This window comes from Pocillopora verrucosa, chromosome 4, assembly GCF_036669915.1.
Source record: "Pocillopora verrucosa isolate sample1 chromosome 4, ASM3666991v2, whole genome shotgun sequence".
Lineage (NCBI taxonomy): Eukaryota > Metazoa > Cnidaria > Anthozoa > Scleractinia > Pocilloporidae > Pocillopora > Pocillopora verrucosa.
Window position 1 is genome coordinate 12,343,840 of NC_089315.1, and position 22,915 is coordinate 12,366,754.

At 37.9% G+C, this 22,915-nt stretch overlaps 4 protein-coding genes and 1 long non-coding RNA gene across 5 annotated transcripts; 3 read left to right on the top strand and 2 right to left on the bottom strand.

Annotated features, from left to right (window-relative positions):
* Positions 1-1,922: 1,922 nt before the first annotated feature.
* On the bottom strand, positions 1,923-3,334 carry LOC131796020 (tachykinin-like peptides receptor 86C). Its single transcript, XM_059113668.2, has one exon. It carries the CDS (start codon positions 3,250-3,252, stop codon positions 2,215-2,217), a length of 1,038 nt encoding a protein of 345 aa, XP_058969651.2. The 5' UTR covers positions 3,253-3,334; the 3' UTR covers positions 1,923-2,214.
* Positions 3,335-7,393: 4,059 nt separating this feature from the next.
* On the bottom strand, positions 7,394-9,333 carry LOC131796052 (substance-P receptor-like). The gene has a single exon (XM_059113705.2). The coding sequence runs from the start codon at positions 9,093-9,095 to the stop codon at positions 8,037-8,039; it is 1,059 nt and encodes a 352-aa protein (XP_058969688.2). The 5' UTR covers positions 9,096-9,333; the 3' UTR covers positions 7,394-8,036.
* A 2,408-nt stretch (positions 9,334-11,741) lies between these two features.
* LOC131796049 (substance-K receptor-like) lies at positions 11,742-13,670 on the top strand. The gene has a single exon (XM_059113702.2). It carries the CDS (start codon positions 11,948-11,950, stop codon positions 13,013-13,015), a length of 1,068 nt encoding a protein of 355 aa, XP_058969685.2. The 5' UTR covers positions 11,742-11,947; the 3' UTR covers positions 13,016-13,670.
* Positions 13,671-16,529: 2,859 nt separating this feature from the next.
* LOC136280608 (uncharacterized) lies at positions 16,530-18,284 on the top strand. The gene is made up of 3 exons (XR_010717409.1): positions 16,530-16,824; positions 17,124-17,165; positions 17,442-18,284. It is a non-coding gene; the product is annotated as an uncharacterized lncRNA (long non-coding RNA).
* Positions 18,285-20,453: 2,169 nt separating this feature from the next.
* LOC131783987 (uncharacterized) lies at positions 20,454-21,314 on the top strand. The gene has a single exon (XM_059100768.2). The coding sequence runs from the start codon at positions 20,604-20,606 to the stop codon at positions 21,312-21,314; it is 711 nt and encodes a 236-aa protein (XP_058956751.2). The 5' UTR covers positions 20,454-20,603.
* Positions 21,315-22,915: the final 1,601 nt, after the last annotated feature.

A 22,915-nucleotide genomic window follows, 5' to 3' on the forward strand; every position in this document is an offset into this window, starting at 1 on the left:
ATAATTAAGAACTGTTTGGCTTTCTTCGACAGGTCAAAGAATGCTAATCTTTGCTAAGTGTAGCATGTGATCATCCCTCCTACTACTGACTTGATTTATCTCATCTTATATCACTAAAGTTAACCAGTGATCACTGAGATTACTAAATTCGCAAGTTGATTTTGCTATCCTTAAGCTTTCGAACGAAATTTTCTCATGGGCATCGTTCCCTAATGACCGCTATTCTGTGTGGCAGTCATTCCGCTACCTTTTAGCCAATGTGCGAGCAAAGGGGTAATGGTGTTTTGTTTCTTCGAGGGACTCCCTCTTAGTTTGAGCCTCTCTTTAGGTGAGGTATCGATCCAAAGTAAGTAGTTACGAAGCCAATCATCCTAATATTTGATCTGTGAATGTTTCTAACCTCTGTGAATTAGTAGACATGTAGAAGAGGTATGGTGAAACCACTGAAAACATGTCATTACATCGGCCCATTAAGATAAGGGTAATATCAGAGGTGACTGATGAGAATTCAAATTAAATGCACGAAACCAGCTTTGAACTTGGGAAATTAGGAACTTGCCCTTAGGTTTGGTTTTTCATTTGGTTTTTTAAATGCAAATTGACTCTTACCGCCTTGAGTAATGAGGCTGAAAAATAAAAACAGCTTCATAGTTGCGATCTTTAAAACTTCTGAAATATATCGTAAGGTTCCTATTCCTTTTTCCTTTATTTCTACTTTTTAATACTATTATCATTATTCTTTTCTTTGTCCTTCTGATGTTTGTTGTATCCATATGTGTTTTAATTCAAATTTGGTTTATCGTGGAATCTTAAATATAAATGAAGTAGATAGGTGGGTTCAAAAGCTAATCGTAAGGCACAGCAAAGGAGAAACCAAAACAATTTTCAACAGTTTCGAAATCAAACAATGGAAACTTGACTTGAAGAACAAAGTGATTCCTTGGTGCGAAGCATTAGTAGGTGATTTGTCACTTTTCTGTCATGAACTAAGCTGTGAGTACTCTTCTATTTTTGCTTTTTTTTTCTTTTTTAAACAAACACTTGCGCAGCATGCTTTCAAGAGAATAGACCGTTTTGTCGCAATCTCATATTCATTGACGCAATTTTGAAATGATGTCGAAAGTATAACATGAATGCTTTAGATTTACCGTTTCCCAAACTTCTTATCACTTTTCTGATAAATTTTTCAACCCTGCTCATGTAAATGAATTCTTTGGTGCGGTCCACGAAGTACGCTTTAAGCAAATTCATAGGCAACATTCGATTTATGATCGTCAAACATGTTCTGAATTTTTTTTCAATAAAAAAAGAGACACTGTTGCAAAAGGACTCAGAGGCGCCACGAATATCTTAATGGACAGGTGATCCCGGCTGCCTGATATAAATAGTAGGTTCAATCTTCGCACAAAAGTCGTTGAGGAATTATTTGAAACTAAGACTGCTTTTAATGGAATTACAGGCGCCGAGTATGCTCGGTACATTAGTAAGTAAAGCAGAAAGTGCTCCAACATATGTCATCAGAAAATTCATGATTTCTGGAGCGTTGTCCATTCAGGTCTACTCGAAAAACAAAACAAATTAGTGTTAATTTTCACGCGAGAAACAACTTTAAGTACTTCGACTTAGACAGACTGTGCGCCGACATCGCCGAGCGAAAGGCGTCAAGTATTCTGTCATTTATCTATTTCATACATGAAAATCTCCGGCTCCGAACTTGGCCTCAGTGCGTACTTGGGAATAGTCTCCTGCCGATTCACAGCGTCACTTACACGTACCCTCAAATGAATAATTAATTAATAAATATGAATATTCCATGCATTTCACTACCTTGTTTCCATAAGCCAAGCTATGCCACATTAATTTACTTGCTATAACAATGACATTGAGATGGCGGAAAATTAAACTTTTTTATTTGTGTATTTTTGAACGACTTCCTGGAGAGGGAAATAATTTTTTTCTTTGATCTCCACACGCAATATATTTCATCGACTTCATCAGCGTTAACCAATAAATTTATTAAATTGGTTACGTGAGAGTAATATCGAGCAACCATATCGGCTCTGCAATGGTTTTTGCTCGGTGATCAAAGTAGCATAGCTTTGACATAAAATAAAAACTCGGTTATTAACAGACGTAAAACTGCATGTATGTTCAAAACAAAAGAATACATGGAAGTCACCTCTACAAGTGCGAGAGAAATGAACAGAATCCCCCCTAAATACCCAGTTCTAAATGTTCTTGATTATTTTCTGCTACTCTGTTTGAACGTGTTTGTAAAAATCGTCGGCTGATTATCCTCAGTCCTTGCCTGTAGTTAGAACTTTGCGCTGCATAAAGAAGGGGATTAATAAATGAATTAAGAATGAGAAAAAATCGAACCATTCGGTGTGTAAGGTGAAGAGACCCGTAGTTTTGATGCAGTTTACTCTTTGTGATAATGGAGACGTAAATAAAGAACACTGCATATGGAATACAACAAACAGCAAAAGCTACTGCGAGAGACATAAGTAACTTTAAAAGGCGTTTCTTGGATTTTTCCGCCTTCCCACTTTCAGCGGTGTTTTCACAACAGATATTCTTTTTAAAATGTATTCCATAGAAAATAGAGCAGTAACAAAACAAAATCACAACTGTAGGCATCACAATACACAGGTTGCAAAATACAATGATATAAGTTCTTTTAAACGGCGTGAGTCGATCGAGGGTCCATGGTCGATTACAAGGATATGCTCTCGCCTCTGGATCGTAGTCGTTCGATAAAAATCCTGGTATACATAGAAGCAAGGCTGATACCCACGTTACGACGATTGCATAACGGACGTTTCCTTTACCAAGTCTTGCATTTGTGTTAAATGGTTTCACAAGTGAAAAGTACCTTTCCACAGCTATGACCGTCAAGGTGAAAATAGACTCAAGAACAGTAACAGAGAGAACTGCGTTTCCCGCAAATACCTTGCAAATAAAATCTCCGGTAGTTTGACTCAGTCTTACGTTATGTAAAGAAAAATCGTAAAATCCCGGACAGAATAACAACGATAGTAAATCGGATAGGGCTAAGTTTACCAGCAAATAGTTCGTTGTTGTATGCATTGATGGCGTTTTGCACACGATAGCGATCACAATACTGTTGCCAATCACACCAAAAAACACAATGATTGAGTAAATCGTTGCGAAAACAATGTTTTCAGGTGTAACTCCGTGTATATTTTCTCCGTCGATGGTAAAATTAGTTTCATTACTTGCGGAACTCATCGCTCTTCGGAAAGGAACAACCCCGAGTGTTACTTAATATTCCCAACAGCTTGACAAGTATTCTCCCCTTAAGATTCACAAGAGAGGCTTTCAATTGTTTAAGCTTACCTTTTATTCACACAAGATTTCGAAAGTCCAGCTGTGTAAATACTTTGTTCCCATGATTCTACAGGTGAATCGAATTTCCTAATATATTAGCATTCAATTTGTCGATCAGTTCCGTGTCTAAAATTAGAGAGTATCCCAGGTTAAATTCATTGACATCAGAGAGTTTTCTCGTTACAATTATCTTAAACGTTAGCCTACGGCTTCCACTGATCTAAAGCGTTTAGAACTCATAGTTTAAGTTCAATATTGCCTGAAGGTTTTTAAGTAAGCATACCGCTCCTTGATAGCAACCGTTTGTAATAAATACGAAAACAAGTGGGTGTTTAGGCTTACTATGACGTCAGTTACGGCGCCTGGCATGTTTACAAACCTTTGTTTGATTGTGCCGACTTGCCTGTTCCGAAATTTCACCTTCAATTAAAGAAAAAAACTAGAGAAAAGACCCTGAAAATATTGGACATAGTACAATTTGGCAGACGGCGTGACAGCTTTAGCTCAGCTCTACGCTCTTTACTGTCATAGAGCACGCTCTTTCAATCAGTGACAACGCACGTTTCATCCGAAATTTAATATAAATTTGAATATACCAGCCTGAGAGTCAAGCGCGTCAATGGCAGTGGTTTATTCATTTTTTCAAGCAGATATGGAGATTCATAAAAGCCACGCCACTTAGATTCAAACCCGAGAAGAAGCTGATTCGTTTGCAATATTGGATTCAAATGTTTCAATGATAATAGAATCCATGCGCTGCGCAAGGTTCTACTATAGGCAGTGATTAAGCTTCTGTGAATGTTAATCCCCGGAAAACCTTAAGATATTTTTCTTTTCTCCTTGCTTTCTTTTCTTCAAAATCACCAGCCTTATCCATCGAACCCTTCTCTGTAAGAGCTTACAATTAGCATCTAAATGTCAGCGTAGGTGAACGACGCAATCTTTCTTTTCCACACGTTGTTAATGGAAGCAACTCTGGCTACAAAAAACCGAATTATTTGAATCAGTTTGAAATATAATGTGGTCTTATTAATTTTTTTCGAGGTCCGCAACACACAAGGGTAAACACATGAAGACATTAAGAGAAAAGCCATTTCAAAATAAACAAACGGCATGAAATGTCTACAAACTTTAATTTTGACGAAAACGTTACTACGTGATGTTTTCTTTTTTAATTAATTGCATCGTAAAAATTATTCACAACATTAGGTATAAAAGTTTAATGATATTACTCCTGTCATTCTACCCTTAAAAGGGCTCATTTGCGAACACTTCTCTGTGATGATTGTACAAACTCGGATTTCTGTGGTGTGACAGACCCAAACGAATTTTTTCCCATTTTCTGGAAATTTCATTGCAAGAAGAAAAATTTCACCTGTCTTTTACTTGATGGATTTTTGTTTTTCTTTGCCTCGCAAATAAAACTTCCCCATCTTAGGACTTTAGTTTTGCACAACCCCTGTTTTTCACTGCTCGACTGCGTCAGACACCCAGTAAAATGTTCATCACCATCAGTACGTGCAGAGTGTCGGTCTTCTTGGCTTTTTGGGTCTCAAACGGTTTTTGGGTTGCTCTACAGCCCAGTCCATTTCAATTCTTCAAGGGCGCTTCCTTACGCCCCACGGCGCGTTCGATATGTCTTGGTTGTTCTATCGGAGGAATAGCCTTTTCTGCTACTTTTTCTACTATCTATGGATGGAATGGTTTCATTTCGTTACAGAATATCAATGATGATCCATTTAATTGCGATTCAAGGGAGAAATATCTACGAAAGAGCGTTACATTATGTTTTGATGTCGCCACCGCATTATTATCATGTCGCCGGAACATCAACTCATGTTCTCTTGTTTGCGCCAACTCATTAAGCTTTGTTGTATGACACTAAGTTGGATTGGATTCATGTAATAACCAAAGCTAACGAGAATCTTTTTCTATAGTTTTCATGCGAAGTAGTTTCTCTTTCAGTTATTTCTTTTAGTCCATCACAGAAAAAAAAACGCCGATCATTCTCTTTCTGGGTAATAATGTTGACATCCACTTTATGCATTAGTTAAGAGTCATAGAGGCTAGGTTATGTTGTCTTTATGGACAATGCCTTTTCCTCTCACAGTGCCTCTCTCTACACAGACAGAGTATTCGGGAAATCCTGAAGAATTACACGTGGGTAACCCAGTTAAATGGGCTGCCATCTCGTTCACGGAAACTTACCTTTTAAAACACTTCTGCTCACTTAATAGAATTCGCTTCTGCAGGACGGCCACATCTACCTCGTAAGCTGACTTAATCCACCTTCACCTCAAGCCTAATTTTTTTTATAAAATGATGCCTCTTCTCATTTTCCCTTCATCACTTTTAATATGCAATACAAAGCTGGAGAAACAACAGGCATGTTCCCAAATCTACATGGATGAGGTTAATCTATTCTTCGTGTAAAAAAGAAATATTTGCATTTTAACAATTGCTTTCATCGGCTGTCTCAACAGAAAGGCTTATTATCTCTGGATTTCCAGCAGAGATGAGTAAATGCGAGATGTATTGCGTTGTCAGTTAGACCACTGAGGTGAATGTTTCAGAATGTCTTGCCAGGACAATATAAAAAGGCATGAAGAGTTTTTATGGTATTTCAGTCATAACGAGCAAGTGATTTGAAGTTATTTTCGATCTTAAATCATTAAAAGTAGATTTTTCTGCGCTTTTCTTTTAAATTATACAAACACAGATTGTCGAGACAGACAAAAGCAAGGGTTTATTTTTGTTGACGTATTTAGGTAATTGGAAAATATATTAAATGAGGTGGTAAATAAGCTGAGCTAGTTGTGAATATAATTACGATGATTAGTAAGACCATAAAAATATAAAATAGGATTAAATTAAAGTTCTGCTGGTTAACACTTTATCTCCCAAGATCTCATTAGTAATTCTCCTTACTGTCTGCCATACTATTCATATGATGTTATTTTGGAGAGATTGGAATTGGATCAACCACTAATCCCCTAATTGATATTTTTCTTTATTCTCATCACTTTTCTGCTTGATATTGTACTGATAGTGTAAGAAGAAATTCTGTCATAGTCACTGGTGGGACTTAAAGGGTTGACACCATTCAAAGCTCATGCATTACAAGATTTGATATTTCATCAGATAATTTCATAATGCAAGACCCAACAACTGTCTCTAATGGAAATAAGACTAAAGGCAGGAGCTTTACATTTAAGCATTGTAAAGAGAGCATGTCCTTGTTATTATACTCGCGGACATGCAAATAAAATAATCGTTAATAAATGGAGGAGCGACCGGGATCAGTTCTTATTTACAGTAGAGCATGCTATAGGGGGCGTTTGGCCTTCTGCTGGCCAAACTGAAAGCGTATGGTTTTACAGATGATGCCTTGGAACTTATGACAGCCTATCTTTTAGGTAGAAGACAAAGTGTTAAACTTGAGGGAGTATATTCTCCGCGGAGAACTGTAACAACCGGAGTACCACAGGGATCCTTGTTAGGTCCACTCTTATTTAATATGTACATTAATGATCTTAATTACTTCGTTTCTAATGCGTCCTTAAGGCTGTATGCTGATGACACGACGGAATATGCCTCGGATGTCTCACCGACAGTTCTGCAGTGTGTTATTAACTCTGACCTCAGCGTGCTATTAAGATGGTTCGGATTAAATTACTTAAAGATTGATGCCGCTAAAACGCAAACTGTTGCCATCGGGCCGTCATTATATGAATATGAATTTCATCTCAATAATGTGAAGGTTGAGAAGCAAGACGCACTTGAGATCTTAGGGGTAGTCTTAGACAGTAAACTAACCATTAAGGCGCACATAAAGGAACAGCTGAAAAAAGCATGCGCGAAGGCTTCGGCCTTGTGGGAACTACGCAAGTTTATTCTGAAGTATGTAATGATGCGTCTCTAAAAGGCATATGTTCTCCCACATCTTGAGTATTGCAGCCCTCTTTTGCTGGGTATAGGTAATGCTGAGACTACCAAAATGGAGAACACTAATTACTATTTATTAAGAAGTATCTTAGGCTTTCCGAAGTCTGTTTCATACGACTACCTCCTAAAAAAAATAAAATCAAGTCTTTGGAACAACGCAGGCAATTCCACTCGCTATTTATGTTATACAAGTGCTTGTATAGCCACGGAGCACCCTATATTAGTAAGTAAGTTTTTCAACCTTAAGAATGTTAGATATAACTTACATGGGCTCAGCGCCAGGTTGGAACTTCCCACATTCAACTTGGAGCACATGCATAGATCTTTTACCTTTTTAGTCAGTAAACTATGGAATGCGTTGCCTCCAACGGTTAGAGAGTCCGAAGACACTGTATCTTTTAAGCGGGCTCTTAATGTTCATATGACTTGAAGAGATTTTTAAATTTTTAAAGTTGTTAAATTTTGTACATAGATTATTACTAGTTAGTATTTAGGTAGTATTTATTAATTAATTGATTAATTTTATCCTTTTACATTTTGTACAATTTTATTGTTTTACATTAATACTCACGTACACGTTTTAACGAGCACTCAGGAGCTCCTTGGTGTTACGTGTATAAATAAAGTATTGTATTGTGTTGTAATTATAGTCCCTCTAAATGGGTTAGATGAATATGGTGATTGCTTCGAATGCGGCGACAGTTTTACCTAGTCAGTGGAACAAAACTGTTCCTCTAACCTTACAGTTTAGCAGGTCCATCTAGTTCTACACAATATGACTGATGAGATGTTCTTCTGAAGTCTTTAAAGGCTCTAAAGAGCATGCAGCTCTCGAAGATTTTCTTGAAACCGTCCCTAAAGTTGGTGCTTTGCAGAGCATAAAGTAATGGATTGAAAAAGGAGTTCGAAAAAAGACAGAGGCGACATAGTCTGTGAAGTAGATGGAGTGTATTGTAATTATCCTGGACGAATGCTTGTTTAGAGGAGATTAAAAATATGAAAAATACCGCAAATGGCAACGAACAGAGGGCGAAAATGATGGTGAGCCAAATGAGAAGTTTAGCCAGTCGTTTCTTTTCTAGTTTTTCACGGCTTCCCGTTGCAGACGACTCGGAGCAAATTGTTTTCGTGAAGTATAAGCCACGGATGATTTCAAAGTAGCAGAATAGTAGGACGATAAAACTCACTGCACCATATCCAACACACGTAAAGATGATAAAGGGTTTGTGAAAAGCGTATTCATCTAAACTCCAAGGGCGTTTGCAAGGATATTTTGAATAAGACGAAGTGGAGTTGTACGTATTGGCTTGAATATCTGGAATGCACGACAACAAGCTTAGCAACCACAGTCCAGATATGAAATATTTAACCCGATCCTCGTTGATTCTCAAATTAGAGTGAAAAGGTTTGAGAAGCGCCAGATACCTTTCCACAGCAATCGTGCAGACCGTAAGAACGGCTGCGTTGATGGTGATTGGAACGATAGCATTTCCCGCAAACAGCTTGCAGATCAAATCTCCCGAGAATCCATGTAAATGAACGTTCTGAAGCGCATAGTCGTACAATCCGGGGCAAAACAACAACGTTAACAAGTCTGCCAAAGCTAAGTTCATTAGCAGATAGTTTGTTGTTGTGTGACTTAATTTGGTTTTGCGTATTATAGTGATCACGATTGAGTTTCCTATCACTCCAAAGAAAACTATCAATGAGTACAAGGAGGCGAAAACTACATCTTGAGTTGAAATCGTTGCTTCGGTAGAATTTCTCAGCGCCGTACTCGTGTTATTACTTCCAAGCATTTCTGATCGAACGCAGCTGTCTCAGTCTTTCTAACAATAAATGAGACTCCAATACTAAGAACTAGATTTTACCTAATCCATCGAATTGTAGCAAGATCGCTATCGGCTTACTTAGATCCGCAACGATGGCTTTCACATGATGAATGCGAGAGAAAAAGATAGGCAAATATAATACCACCGCATGCGATGCTCTTTGAGTCGGCCAAATAAAGTGTGGAACATGCAAATTACCGCTTCATTAAACTTGAGACCAATGAGGTTTGTCTTCCCTTTGCTGCGACGCAGGTGATGAAATAGGGTTTCCGGAGTGAAAATAACGTAATAAATATTTCATCAAGACACCATTCAAAGTTGTAAATTAATGCTTTGAAGAGGTAAAATGCTCTGTCTCAATATCATTGTAAAAGCATAAGAAGGTTTAAATAATTGCCGGAAATCAACGGAATGGCTGTGTTGAAGGGTTCTGAAAGGAAAAACTCAAAACCTAAAGCAACCACTCATAGAGTATGATGCGATAACATACGATGTCTTGACAAATATAACTGACAACTAAAACAACTAAAGGTGGGTATCATTTCGGAAATTTGAAGTCAGATGACGTTTGTATTGAATTACGTCAGGTGTTTTTCAGTCGATTGTCTATAAATTTTGTCCCTATTTGTATTTTCAGGATTGGAAAGTTACCATGAGTTATTAATTTAAAATACTTCATCAGAACTCGGCTGAACATGCCATATTTAAAGAGAAATGCAAACGTGTGGTATAAATTCAAGTAAAGTAGCTGACAGGTGAATTAAAAAAAAAGCTAACTTCAGAAACTCCCACTTTCAATTTCAAAAGTTTAATCTAGCCTAGAACAAATAGTTTTAAGTGTTAATGGCCGGTAAAATGCGCTTTTAACAGATGAGTTCAGGTCCCCTGACATGATAATTAAAAAAATAACGTCCAATAACGGAACATTTGCTCTTCAGAGAGCAGGTGTTAAAGGTTCCTCAAAGCCTTTTCACCTGTAAGATCTACAAACTGTTTCTCCTAACCGATGACAGTAAATTTCTCTTTTGGTTAGTCGTGGGAATTTGACACAATTCTCTCGTTGACACTTTGTTTGGTACAATTTTCAATTGAGAGTCGAAAGTAATCTGGGAACAGTTTGGTTTTGCTTTACTACGCTTAATGATTGGTCCTGAAAAATCTCACCTTTTCAACCAATCAGATACAAAACTGAAAATCAATCACCACTTGACAACTCGTGTTTTCACGCGCCATGAGTAGTTTCCTCGCTTAACTAAGTTTTCATTGACTCCGGTGGTAGTTCCCTTGCCCTTATTTACAAATCAGATTCAGAACTAAAACCAATCATGGCTTTGCTACTCGTGTTTTCTTATTGGAGTTCCCATTAGCTCCTTGTGATATTTTTCGTCATGCTGGTTGGTTGCTTCGATAAGTTTCTATCGAAATAAACACAACTCGTAAGAACACCCTGTGATTCTACACGCCAACTCGTCTCATAAGATATACATCCCGCCGAGTCAGAAAGGTATGATAAACGTCTTATGTACAAAATCTGGCGATGGAAGGCTAAACTAAATTAAATTTGTTTAAAAACAATGAATATATATTTATGAATAAATGGTATATTTTTTATTATCGTTTTGCGTTGCTATCGAAATGGTGCCACGCGTAATGTTTTTCCGATATCGGTATTCCTCCGCGTCTCTTGATGTTTGTATTCAAATCAGACACAAACCAGTAATAGCAAGCCACCTGCAGATTTTATGGGTTTTCACTGTCTTTAAGCATGACACTTCCTTCAGACTGCTTTTAAAATCTCATCTGTATATCCAAGACCTGTCTCTTGGAACCCGCTTTCCGAATTTAATTAGCATATTCCGGTTATTTATTTATTTTTTTTTTTTTTTGCCTATTGCAACCAGTACGCTAGATATTCCACTTTCTCTTCGTTTAATTTTCTTTTAGTTTGGCTTTCCTTTTTTAAGTCTTCTCCAGTACATGCTCGTGTTTTGTTTACGGATAAAGATCCAGTTTAATTTTTTTTCGTTAATAAAATTTTAAGGACAAATACTCATTAGGCGTCACGAGAGCTCTTTGGGTATACAGCTGAAGAAACTCAGTGCAATCGACCATTATTGTTTTATGCCTTTCAAAAGACAATTTACACCGTTGCTTAAAATATAACGAGTACAAGAGAGCTGTATACCACGCTTTTGTTCTATAATAGAAGCTTTGTTACTACGCCGTACTCGAACGCGTGATAAGGCTTAACTATTCATTTCAATGATAAAGAAAACTTTTTTTGTAGATATTCTGATCGTATTTATGGTGCCTCTTGGCAAAAAATTTTGGACGTGAGGCAACTGAAATCTTTAAATGTGTCTGTATGCATTAATTCATGAAACAAATAGCCCATATGCTCTAATATCGGCACGAAACTCAATATTTGTTATTCATGACTTCAAACAATTAATGACCGAAGATAAAATGAGGAAACTTCTTCGTGAGGTTATTCCGAACTGATGATCAATCATTAGTTTAAATATATCCGGCTGCAACGTAACACTTAGCATTTCGTTTTCGGCGAGAAATTTACATTTTAACCTGCATTCAACTCGTATATGTAAACAACAACTTGAAGGCTGTCGACTTTTGGCCTGACAAGCCAACAGCAGTGTTTTCACTAAAGTACCGAATATTCAGTAAAATGATAAGGTCTCCCTCATCATTTTTTCAGCTGAAAACAGGAGAGGGAAGACGCTTTTCCAAAAAGCTTAGAATCGTCAGTTCGAAAACAGCTTTCGTGGTTTTCTAATTAAGAGATCCAACCACGTGGATAAATGATCAACGCAAGCTTGTCTAGCTCTGAAGCTGATGGTCCCTTAACCACAGCGGACATCGTTTTTGCGGTGATTTACTCGCTGATCGTTCTTCCAGGTATTGTGGGAAACTCCATCATTATAACAATTGTGTGGAAAAACTCTTCAATGCACACAACTACAAACTATCTGCTGATGAATTTGGCTGTGGCCGACCTGATCACATTGTTACTCTGTCCCGGTTTGTACGATTTTGCCATAACGAAAGTTCACCTACAGGGTATCACCGGAGACTTGATCTGCAAGTTGTTTGTGGGAAATGCTATTGTTCCTATAACCATGAACGCAGGCGTGCTTACAGTCTCTACCATCGCCGTGGAGAGATATATGGCGCTTGTGAAACCGTTTCGCACTGCAAAGCTGACTAAAGAATCTGTGAAATATGTTATAGCAGTTCTGTGGCTGTTAGCCCTACTATCGTGCATACCAGATATTCAAGCCAATACATACAACATCTCGTCAACCAAATATCCTTGCAAGCGTCCCTGGAGTTTGGATGAGTATTTCCTTCACAAACCCTTCATCATCTTCACCTGTTCTGGGTTTGGCCTCATGAGTTCCTCGATACTCATCTTCTGTTATTTTGAAATCATTCGTGGATTGTACTTCACCAGAACAATTTGCTCGGAATCGACATGCAATGTTGAAGAAAGGAAAGCGAAGAAACAATTAGCTCGTCTTGTAATTTGGTTGGCAATCGTCTTTGCTGCGTGTTCGCTGCCATTCTCCGTATATTTCATTTTCTTGGTATCGGCCGACAGAAAAACTGTCGAGGAGAACTACGATGTTTTGTTTGAACTTCACAGAACCTCTCGGGTTTTACTGTTTTCAAACTCTTTCTTCAACCCCTTGTTATATGCCTTACAGAGTTCCAATTATCGAGACGGATTTAAGTTAATTTGTAGTGTCAATTCTGGAATGCCTTGTTGCAAGCGTACAAATGCTGTGAGAAGTTTAAGCCTAACTCAAAGAGGGGAGACTTTACACCCATCCCAAGGAGTTTTTGTCAAAAAGGAGATGGCGGTTTAATTTCTAATTTTTAATTGATGATTAACGGTAAAACTTAAAGCCAAAAATATCAGCCTTTTCCGCACCCAGAGAATCTTTCACTGCTAGTTATTTTAAGATACCTTTTTTACTTTCGAACCGCTCGCCACAACTTGCTTGCGATCTCATTACACTCAAGGATGAGATTAAAGATTATTCATTTCGAACTAACAACCCAACAAAGACCCTTACGGATACGATATAATATTTGCATATCTTATGTCAAATTCGACAAATAAAATTTACGTTTGGGAAACTTAATGGAAATATGATGATGAAATCGTGTTGCTTCCAAAAACGTCTCCACCCAAACTCACTGAGAAGATATTGATGTGTTAATTTTTTATTGACTTCTGACGAGGGAGCTAATTTTTTCAACGTGTGTTAACTAAAATGACAAATATTTTCCTTGCAAATTCTAAATTATGGCATCAATGGGGAGAATCTGACAGAGAGCGAAAAAAAAAACGTTTTAGTGATGAATCAGGTCTCCCTTTCGCAAGGGTTAAATCTTTTATGTCATAAAGTTTTATTTGTAGATGGCGTTCTCCAAGAAAGTAGATCTATAAACTCTCCGATTTATTAGATATTTATGTGCCTCTAAACTCATTTTAGTAGAGCTCTTGAACGTGAAGGTTTTGTCACCTAATGACAGCATAAATAGCATATTCAATTTGAGATAATTGCAAGTTTAGTTTTATTCAGGCTGAATAAATATTAATTTCCTCTCTGTTGTGTTTTACCAGAAAATGGAACAAGTAAATCATTATGGTTTCTCAATAAAAGTAGAAGCTGTGTTAACACAACTTTTGCAGCGATACACGAAGATTGAGTTCGTTACACTTTTTATTGGGGGTAGGAAGAATAGCAAAGCATGCTTGGGGTATGGCTTTGAGCCCAGAATATTTTTAGAACACAAATGCTATGGATTTATAGAAAAAGGATGAAAAGTTCTCCTTCTTCCTAAAACGAAGACTGTGAATTACGAAGAGACAAGAGGATAACGGATAATACCATTCCAAAATGGATTACTACATTCACAAAAAACGCATCAGAACTGGTTCAACTTAACGCTCACGTTGTCACGGAAAATGTCTGCTTCGATGACAAAAAGACAACGAATTCGTGATAGCCCCACAATATCAATTTAATAAACCCAAAAAAAATATAAAACCAATTCTTGCTTAACAAGCAGCTATTTTATTTTAATTGTGTGCGAAGGTATTTTTACAGAACCTTTATTTCGTTATTTCAAGAAGGCCAAATTAGGCACGAAAATTAAATTCCGCATATGTTTGTCTGCCAAATACAATTTTGTTGAAATTTAATGATGGATAATTTGTAACATCTAAAAAACGATTCGGTAAAAAACGGCTGGTTTTATTACCCCCTTTTTCTGTTTTTACGATTTTAAGAAGAAATTACTTTCTAAATTTTTTAGCTTCTCGGAAAATGAAATTCTCATTTTCATTTCATTTTTAAATGCAAAAATAAAATTGTGCACCAGCTAAATTAGCGAGAAATGCGTTACTATGCAAATATCTAGAATACACGAAAATTCAGTCAAAGCCTTAAGCGTTAGTTTTCTAAGTTCAGTAGCGTTAAAAAAATCAGTCGCTCTAAAAAGGTAAATGGCTATTGAAATTTTTTCGTTTCAAATCGGTGGTTTGATCATACTGCTCGTTTTTGACAATAAAAGCTTGAAATATTTCATTATTAAGGATTTCATCATTCTCTCTTGGTAGCAATACAGCTCTTCTGTTGTTAATCAATTTTGACAACAAATGAGAACTCTTCTGCTCCATCTCACGCGGCCGCAACAGACGAAAGTTGACAACTTGAAATAGTCAGCAATAATCGGCACAGGATTACACAAACAGATCATGAACGGTATCTCTTTTTGCGCTTTTTAGTAAGGCTTTCGTGTTTATCAGGGTAATTTAGTGTTATCAGCTGAGTTGATAACGTAAATTGACCACCGTAAAGAGTTTAAAGGCTGATGTTTCGAGCGCAGCTCCTTTTTCTGCATTTCAAACCACACACAAAGGGTTAACGCTCGAAACGTCAGCCTTTAAACTCTTCACGGTGGCCAATTTACGTTATCAACTCAGTTGGTAATACTAAATTACCCTGTTATACTCTCCCACCGAAGCAGCACCACAGTTTCTTTAGAAACCTACCCCCTTTTTTCAAGTTTATCGTCCAGTCACCCACGTTATATAGTGACGCAAACCTGCGCAAAACGCAGGGACTGGGATCAAAAGTTGAGGCCAGCCGGCTCCACACCCCAGGTACCTAGGTGCTCGCTCTTGCGAGAAGGCCAACCAGCCGGCTCCACACCCCAGGTACCTAGGTGCTTGCTCTTGCGAGAAGGCCAACGTTAAATGACGGAAACATGTATAGCGTTTAGAACTTTGTTAGATAATCACCCGTCGGGATGTACACGCGTTTTTCTTTAAATGCGTATATAATAGCTAATGCGTGAGACTCCAGCTCCAACTCACTGTCTTCATATATATATACATATATACACTGTAAAATGAAAAGAGCCAAATTGACCCCAAAAGCCAAATTGGCCCCAATTTCTCGAGGGCCAGTTTGGCCCATCAAGGTTCGTTTTGGACTATTTGAGCCAAAACGAGCGGGACAGGTACCATTTCGACCCCTCCAAAATCTGAATTGGCCCCTATAAATTCTACTTTGGAACTTTTTCTCAATTTGGCCTTTCCAAGAGCCAAGTAGGATTGACCAATTTGGCCCCAACGAGGTACAATTTTTGAAAAAAAAAGAAAATGTAAAAATAATTTTCTTTTTTCGACCATATTTCGTTCCCTATAGTATTCCTTATAAAGTGTTCAAATTTTCAACGGTTCCTCTCGTAACTGAACACCGAGTCACACAACGAATTAATCGTTGGCTTTTTCTCGAGACGTGAGCGTGAGCTGCCTGTGATGGCATTAGTCGAACCTAGACCACGTGCGTCGGAAACAATAATGAATTATAGCAGCGAATTCGTCACTGAAGAGGCTGTTTCTTTGCTACAGTCGTATGGAATGAGACTTAAGAAAGGAAAGGTAGGCAAAAGAAATTTCGTAACAACGTATTTTACTGCAACTTTACATTCACAAACTTGACCGCTCCATTGATCTTTGTTCGTATCATATCTTGCAGAAAAAGACGGTTGCGATGGCCAAGATCTCCTTGCCATCGCCCAAGATGCAGACGTACCAAGGCACTACAACCCTATTATAAAAGAGTGTCTGAAGCTCAAGAAATTGATTGCAATGAACGCTGAACCTAGAGATGACACGAGTTCTTCGTCGGTACGATAATTAATTTTCCCACCAGAGAATTTGACGCATGAATGGTTCGCCTCTTCTCCCGAGTCTTGTTGAGTCTCAGCGGTTTCGCAACTAAAGTCACGTGATCAAATTTTGGCGCCGAGATGTAGAGACGGTTACAGTTCGAATACTGCATTTGTACAAGATGGATTTAACTTACTTCAAGATTCTCTGATTTTAGGATCTCTCACTCTGAATTCTTGAAAAGATGAACTGATATTTTTATTTCTATGTCTTTGTTTGCATCCACTTAAGCTGATTTTTTGGCTCTCACTCTTTCAGCGTGCAGAATCAAGTCCTTCGAGTAAGACGGTTCAAACGTCGATTGATGATTCAGATAACATCAGCGATTATGAAAATTTAGAGGTGACATTGGCACCGAAAGAAAAGGGTAAATCGCCCAAGGATCTCTGTTTTACGGACGAGGCGACAGAACTGAGTACTGTCTAAGTAAGTTCTTGTATATTAAACTTAGCAGGATGGTGAAGAGTACATTATCGATTACTTTCTTTCGATTATATCCTAAAGGAAAACACACAAGGTGCCAGTTGGTTAGTTAAAGATGACAAATCTCGGGGATTGACGAGATTTGCTTTATTTTTATTGAAATATATTAGATATGTATTTACTTGCACCATGCATAAAACAAAGTAAACCCAATTTTTAAATCTGGTAAATTAAAAAATTAGTGAATTGATAGGATGTTATCAGACAGTTTAATTTTTTTGAAAACAAATATTTACCTACAGGTTCCTCCTGAATGGCTTTCAAAATTTCAACTACCATCGAGGGTAAGAAACTTTTCTTTGTTTTGTTTTTTAAGTCTACAAGCAATCCTTATTTATTCATGAATACTGAACTAAAACTGAAGTGCAAAGAGGTATGATTTCTTTTCTTGATAAGTACATATACAGTTTGGTGAAAATACATCATTGATGATTACCTTTATTATGTTTTTACTTCTTATGCACAGTTTGCTTACAAATATTTTGCTACTTTGTAGTTGCAAAAATTTACTGTTCTCCAACAACAAATTAATTTGCTCATTTGTTTGTTTTTTTGTACAGTTCTCTGCCTCAGTAGAGTTGGATACCCAGAAGGAATATCTCATCAGCAGCCTAAAGTACTCTGAGCAACAGTGGATTGCAAAAAAAAAATTATTGCAGAGTATCCTTGTATAGTTAGCAGGATACTAGACTAAGTTGACTTGGAAACTGAATGGATTGGTATGGTCTAAAAATCTATTGCTTCACCTCTTCTGCTTGCAGTGAAGAGAGACAATTTTGTGGTGCTGAATCTCTTGCCTTAAACTAAAAAGTTGCAAAATAATCACTCTCACCTTTTAAGTTCATGACCTTTGTTCTTGTGTGTTTGTCATCATATGCATTTAATGAAGTTGTGACCATTTTGGAGGTACAAGTCCAAAAAACTGCTACTTTGGTACTAAGATGAACAGCTAAAATTTCTGAGCCCATTTGCCAATGAAGTCCAGATACAAAGGTTCAAGTACTTTGGGGTTGTATTAATTTTGCCTTTTTGTTTAGTTTTTTTGATTTTGCAATTTTTTAAAATATTCCTGTTGTCAAACCATTAGATAAATATTGGACATAGAATAGCTGATTTTTTTCAGATATTTTGGGAGTCATACATTAGTTTTTCAAGTCTTCAATGGGAGACAAATTACACACATTGAGCTAAACTTCCACTTCCATTTCTGGTGTTTTAGCTTATAGTTTTAGAAAAACAATATATATATATATATATATATATATATATATGTAAATGTGGGGGTAGAGTCTACCTTGGCATAAAGTGCTCAATGCTGTGGTAGCAGAGCTAAGTATACATAAGTTAAAGAATTAAAGAGGACACATCAATTCTCTGTGACTCTGAATTTCGCACCTAAGTGCTTGTCAGACAGAACTTTTCTGTCTGACAAGTGCTTAGGCACAAAACTCAGTCACAGAGAATTGATGTGTCCTCTTTAATTCTTTAACTTAAGTGTGTATATATATATTCTTTTTTTTTTTCTGACTACAGGCACTTTTTGCACTTTGGCTTGATTTTAATGTGGTTGTAAAACTTGTTTTTATTGCATAGAGTAGCTGATGTTGATTCAGCAATCAGAGATTATGTCCAGCACAAATTTTAATTGTTGGAGATCTTCAATACATCAATCACCTGAATATAGTAACAGAGGGAAGTGTAATTTGTCACTTCTCACAAGAAAAGATTCTTGATGCTCTCATTGGGTTACTTGGCTCATTTATATTTTCTTACAATCGGTCAAAGGCAATTTTGACTTTTTTTAGAGCAAGCATTACTTGAAATTGGGCACAGGCAGACTCTTGTCACTGTTTCCTCTATTTTCAATGACTTGGCAAATGCCTGCGGTAGTACTTGCTGATAGTTTATATTTTGATAATATCTAAAGTAGCAATATGAGTGCATGTATTCTCACATCCACTGGAAGAATACTCTTTGCTGCTCTAAGGCTCTTTGTTTTTCATATGCACAAATCAAAAAAAGATCTATATTCTTGTGCAGGAACTGGACCATTTGTTGCCTCTGTCTTATTTTGATAATTTTCTGTACTTTAAATCAGTCTTAATTATAAGCTGCTTTACATTACCACATTTGCTAAGTCATTGAAAAGGGAAGCTTTACTCACAAGTGTCTCGTGGGTGTAATTTCTTGCAATGCTTGCACTGTTAAGAAGTATACTGATGTAGGGAAGAGATCTATTTTAGAAAATGGTTGAATTAATGTTCAATATGTATGTATGTTATATTCTTTCACATGATGTTTTAAAGTTTGTTTGTTTTATACCACAATTAAGATTCTTAACTGTAAAATCAGGTACAAAAAAGGTTTCTACATAAACAATATCTAGAACCTAATAAATGAGTGTTTGAAAGATAAAGTATTTGGTGTATTTTCATTATTTGAATGTAAGGGGGATAATCAGCATGGAGAGGAAAGAGCCCTCTACTTCTGAAGTGGCCCACATTGGAGCTGAATTGGCTCTTTTTAAAGGGGCCATTTGTGAGAGGGCTGAAATTTCGGGGGCTGTTTTGGCTCCTATAAATTTCAAAGTGGCCCCTGTATTTTTCAAATTCACCCTTCACATGGTCCAATTTGGCCCCTACAACGGGATCAATTCAGCCCCAAAATTGGTGCCAAAAACAGCCCCATTTGAATGGGGCTGAATTGACCCTAAGCGAGTGCCAAACTGGACTCACTCGTTTTGGCCCCATTTTTGGGGCCAAATCAACTCTTTTAATTTTACAGTGTATATATATATATATATATATATATATATATATATATACATATATATATATATATATATACATATATATATATATATATATACATATATATATATATATATATATATATATGCATGCTCACTAGTTTATATAGTTTGAGCACTCTGGCATGGCTTAGATGATACCACACGCGTGAGATCACTTGGGGTGGCTATATAGCCTTACCTCCATCCTAGCATCAGCACTGCACTGATGAGGCCCAGAAGGCCGAAACAGTACTGAAAGCTTCTCGGCCTCTTGGGTAAGGTTAAAAGGCTTATGAAAAGTTTATTTTCCTTGCTTTTGCAGCAATTGGTCAACATGGACAGCCAGGAAAGTGAAAATATCAGCCAGTTTACTACAGATAACTCGACAGCGAATCCAGGAGACGTCGTAGACGCAAGCGTGGTAGAAGGTTCACAGTCCTGGGGCGCAGACGTGGAAATCGAAATCCCTGAGGTACTAAAAAATCTGGAAAATAAGGGTGTGAAATTTCAGGCCGTGCCTTTTTTGAATGCTCCCAGTCAAAGTAGAATCACGAAGGATCGCTCTATTTATTTTAGCGTTGATACAACCGTCACATCGCAAATAATTCTCGAAGCTTTTGACGCGGCAGAAATCGATATTGACGCTATCACCGGAATCCAGAGAAAGGCGTCCAATAGATCTTGGATCGTGACTTTTAAGAGCCGTGCAGCTAAAGAAGCCGCTCTTGAAACACCTTTCGTCGTGATTGCCGGTCTCAAAGTGTTCCTGGGCGACTGCGAAAATCGTTTGGTCCTCGTCAAGATCCATGAAGCCCCCGCTGAACTACCCGACACTGCCGTGATTGGCCGACTCAGCCACTACGGTCGTGTCCTTTCATTTCGGCGCGACAAAATTGCACAACATATCGAGAATGGAGTAAGAACGGCTCGAATGGCGCTACATCGAACTATCCCTGCCAACATCAACATAGCTGGTGAACCTATCAAAATATGGTACCCAAATCAGCCAAAAGCTTGCCGGAATTGTGGAGCTACTGACCACATGGCCAAAGACTGCTCCGCAGTCCGTTGTTTTAATTGTGAATGCCCTGGGCATCGAGCTCAAGAATGTAAAGACTCGCCAAGATGTTCCGTTTGTTTAGCGGACAACCATTCCATGCCTCAATGCCCCTTCCTGCTCTTCAGCGCGAACGTCGATAGTGAGCCAACGCCACCTAAAACTGAAAAGGAAAAGGAACAAGAGCGAGCCCAGCGCGCCAAGGAAAGAGAAGAAAGGCAGAAAAAACTACAACAACAGAGAGAACAACAGCGACAACAAGAAGAACAACAGAAATTACTAGAAAAGCAGGAACAGCAAGAACAACAGAAACAACAAGATCAAGAGAAACAACGAGAACAACAACGCGACGAAGGTAGAAGAGAACGACCAAGAGAACGAAGAGACGAGCGAGGGAGGGACGATCGAGAAGAACGAAGAGATGACCGGAGAGACGGCAGAAGAGAGAGAGATAGAAGCGATCGAGATTATTATCGCGGCCACGATGGCCGCGATAGATCTTCCCGCCGTGACTACTCTGGCTCCGAAACTGATGATGATGGATGGGAGAGAGTTAAACCTAGGAGAAGGCGGTACAGATATTAATTTTTTATTTATATTCAATGAGTAAGCTTAAAATAATTTCTCTAAATGTGCGAGGACTCGGGTCCTCCAGTAAAAGTCGAAAAATTATTCAAGAATTAAATTATTCAAACTGTGACATAATCCTTTTACAAGAAACACATGTCTCATGCAAAAAACAAGCGGAGGAATTCGAAATACTCTGGCGCGGCAAATGTCTGTGGTCCTTCGGGACTGGCAGGTCTGCCGGTGTTGCCATCCTCTTTTCTCTAAACTTTCCAGGCAAAATTATCCGTTTTTTGACCGATTCCGAAGGAAGAATATTGAGCTTACTCATTGACTACTATAATTCTAAACTAAATTTAGTGAACATTTACTCTCCCAATACTATTTCGGATCGTAAAAGTTTTTTCTCTTGTCTGCACAATTACTTTCTCCCCCAAGGGGACCTAGTGATCGGGGGAGACTTTAATTGTGTGGACAATGTCCTAGATAAATTAAATTGTTCCGCCATCCTATTGTCTGATCAAAAACTTCTCCGATCCCTTTGTGCTGACTTCTCACTTACAGACATTTGGCGCAAAAACAACCCGCGCAAAGTAACTTTCACCTGGTCTAATAAAGACCATACCCAGGCATCTAGAATTGACCGCTTTCTCGTCGCTAAAGGCTTAACCCTAGTAACGAAATGTAATATTCTTCCATGCGTATACGACCTATCCGATCATGACTTTGTAGAAATTGAACTAACGACTAACCCTTCTAATCACGGTCCTGGAATTTGGAAGTTCAACAGCTCTTTACTCTCAGATGTAGAATTTAAAAACATTATGTCAAAATCGATTAACAACTTTAAGCTTAAAATCCCCGAATTCGCCTCCCTTCGCGAATGGTGGGATGCTCTAAAAATTGAAATCCGCAAAACAAGTATTTCATACAGTATCCGTAAACAGAGAACAGCAAATGCCAAAAGAATCCTAATTACTAAGCAATTAACCCATGCTAAAAACGCTTTACATTCTAATCGCTTAAATAACCCAGGTGTAATTAGCGATTTGGAAAGCCAATTGTCCTCTCTGATCTCGAAAGAAGCCGAAGGAGCTAAAGTCCGCTCCCGAGCACAATGGTTCGAAGAAGGTGAGGAGCCAACACGCTATTTCTTCCGTCTGGAGAAAAAACGAGCTGACATGAATAGTTTTGAATCTTTTTTTGACGAGAACGGTGTTCTCAGAAATTCTCAAAATGATCTTGAAAGAATTTTAACCAATTTTTACAAGAATTTATTCACCCAAGATCCTCTTGATATGCGAATTCAAACTGAAATAATTGACGGCCTCGAATTTTCACTGACTGATTATGAGCGCAATCTATGTGAAGGCCCTTTTTCTAATAAAGAATTACTTACTGCATTGGAAGGCCTTCAGACCGGCAAGTCACCCGGTTCTGATGGTCTCCCAACAGAATTTTACTCGTGTTTTTGGAACGATTTGAGCGAATCTCTCCTTTCTGTTTTGAACGAGGCCTTTCTTGCTGGCTCCCTCGCGGATAGCCAGTACGAGGGCCTCCTACGACTCATCCACAAAAAAGATGATCGACGCCTCGCAAAAAATTGGCGCCCAATTTCC

What these genes read in the sequence shown, in the direction of transcription:
- LOC131796020 (XM_059113668.2), bottom strand. Translation starts at nt 3,252, where the DNA reads ATGAGTTCCGCAAGTAATGAAACTAATTTTACCATCGACGGAGAAAAT.
- LOC131796052 (XM_059113705.2), bottom strand. Translation starts at nt 9,095, where the DNA reads ATGCTTGGAAGTAATAACACGAGTACGGCGCTGAGAAATTCTACCGAA.
- LOC131783987 (XM_059100768.2), top strand. Translation starts at nt 20,604, where the DNA reads ATGGCGCTACATCGAACTATCCCTGCCAACATCAACATAGCTGGTGAA.
- LOC131796049 (XM_059113702.2), top strand. Translation starts at nt 11,948, where the DNA reads ATGATCAACGCAAGCTTGTCTAGCTCTGAAGCTGATGGTCCCTTAACC.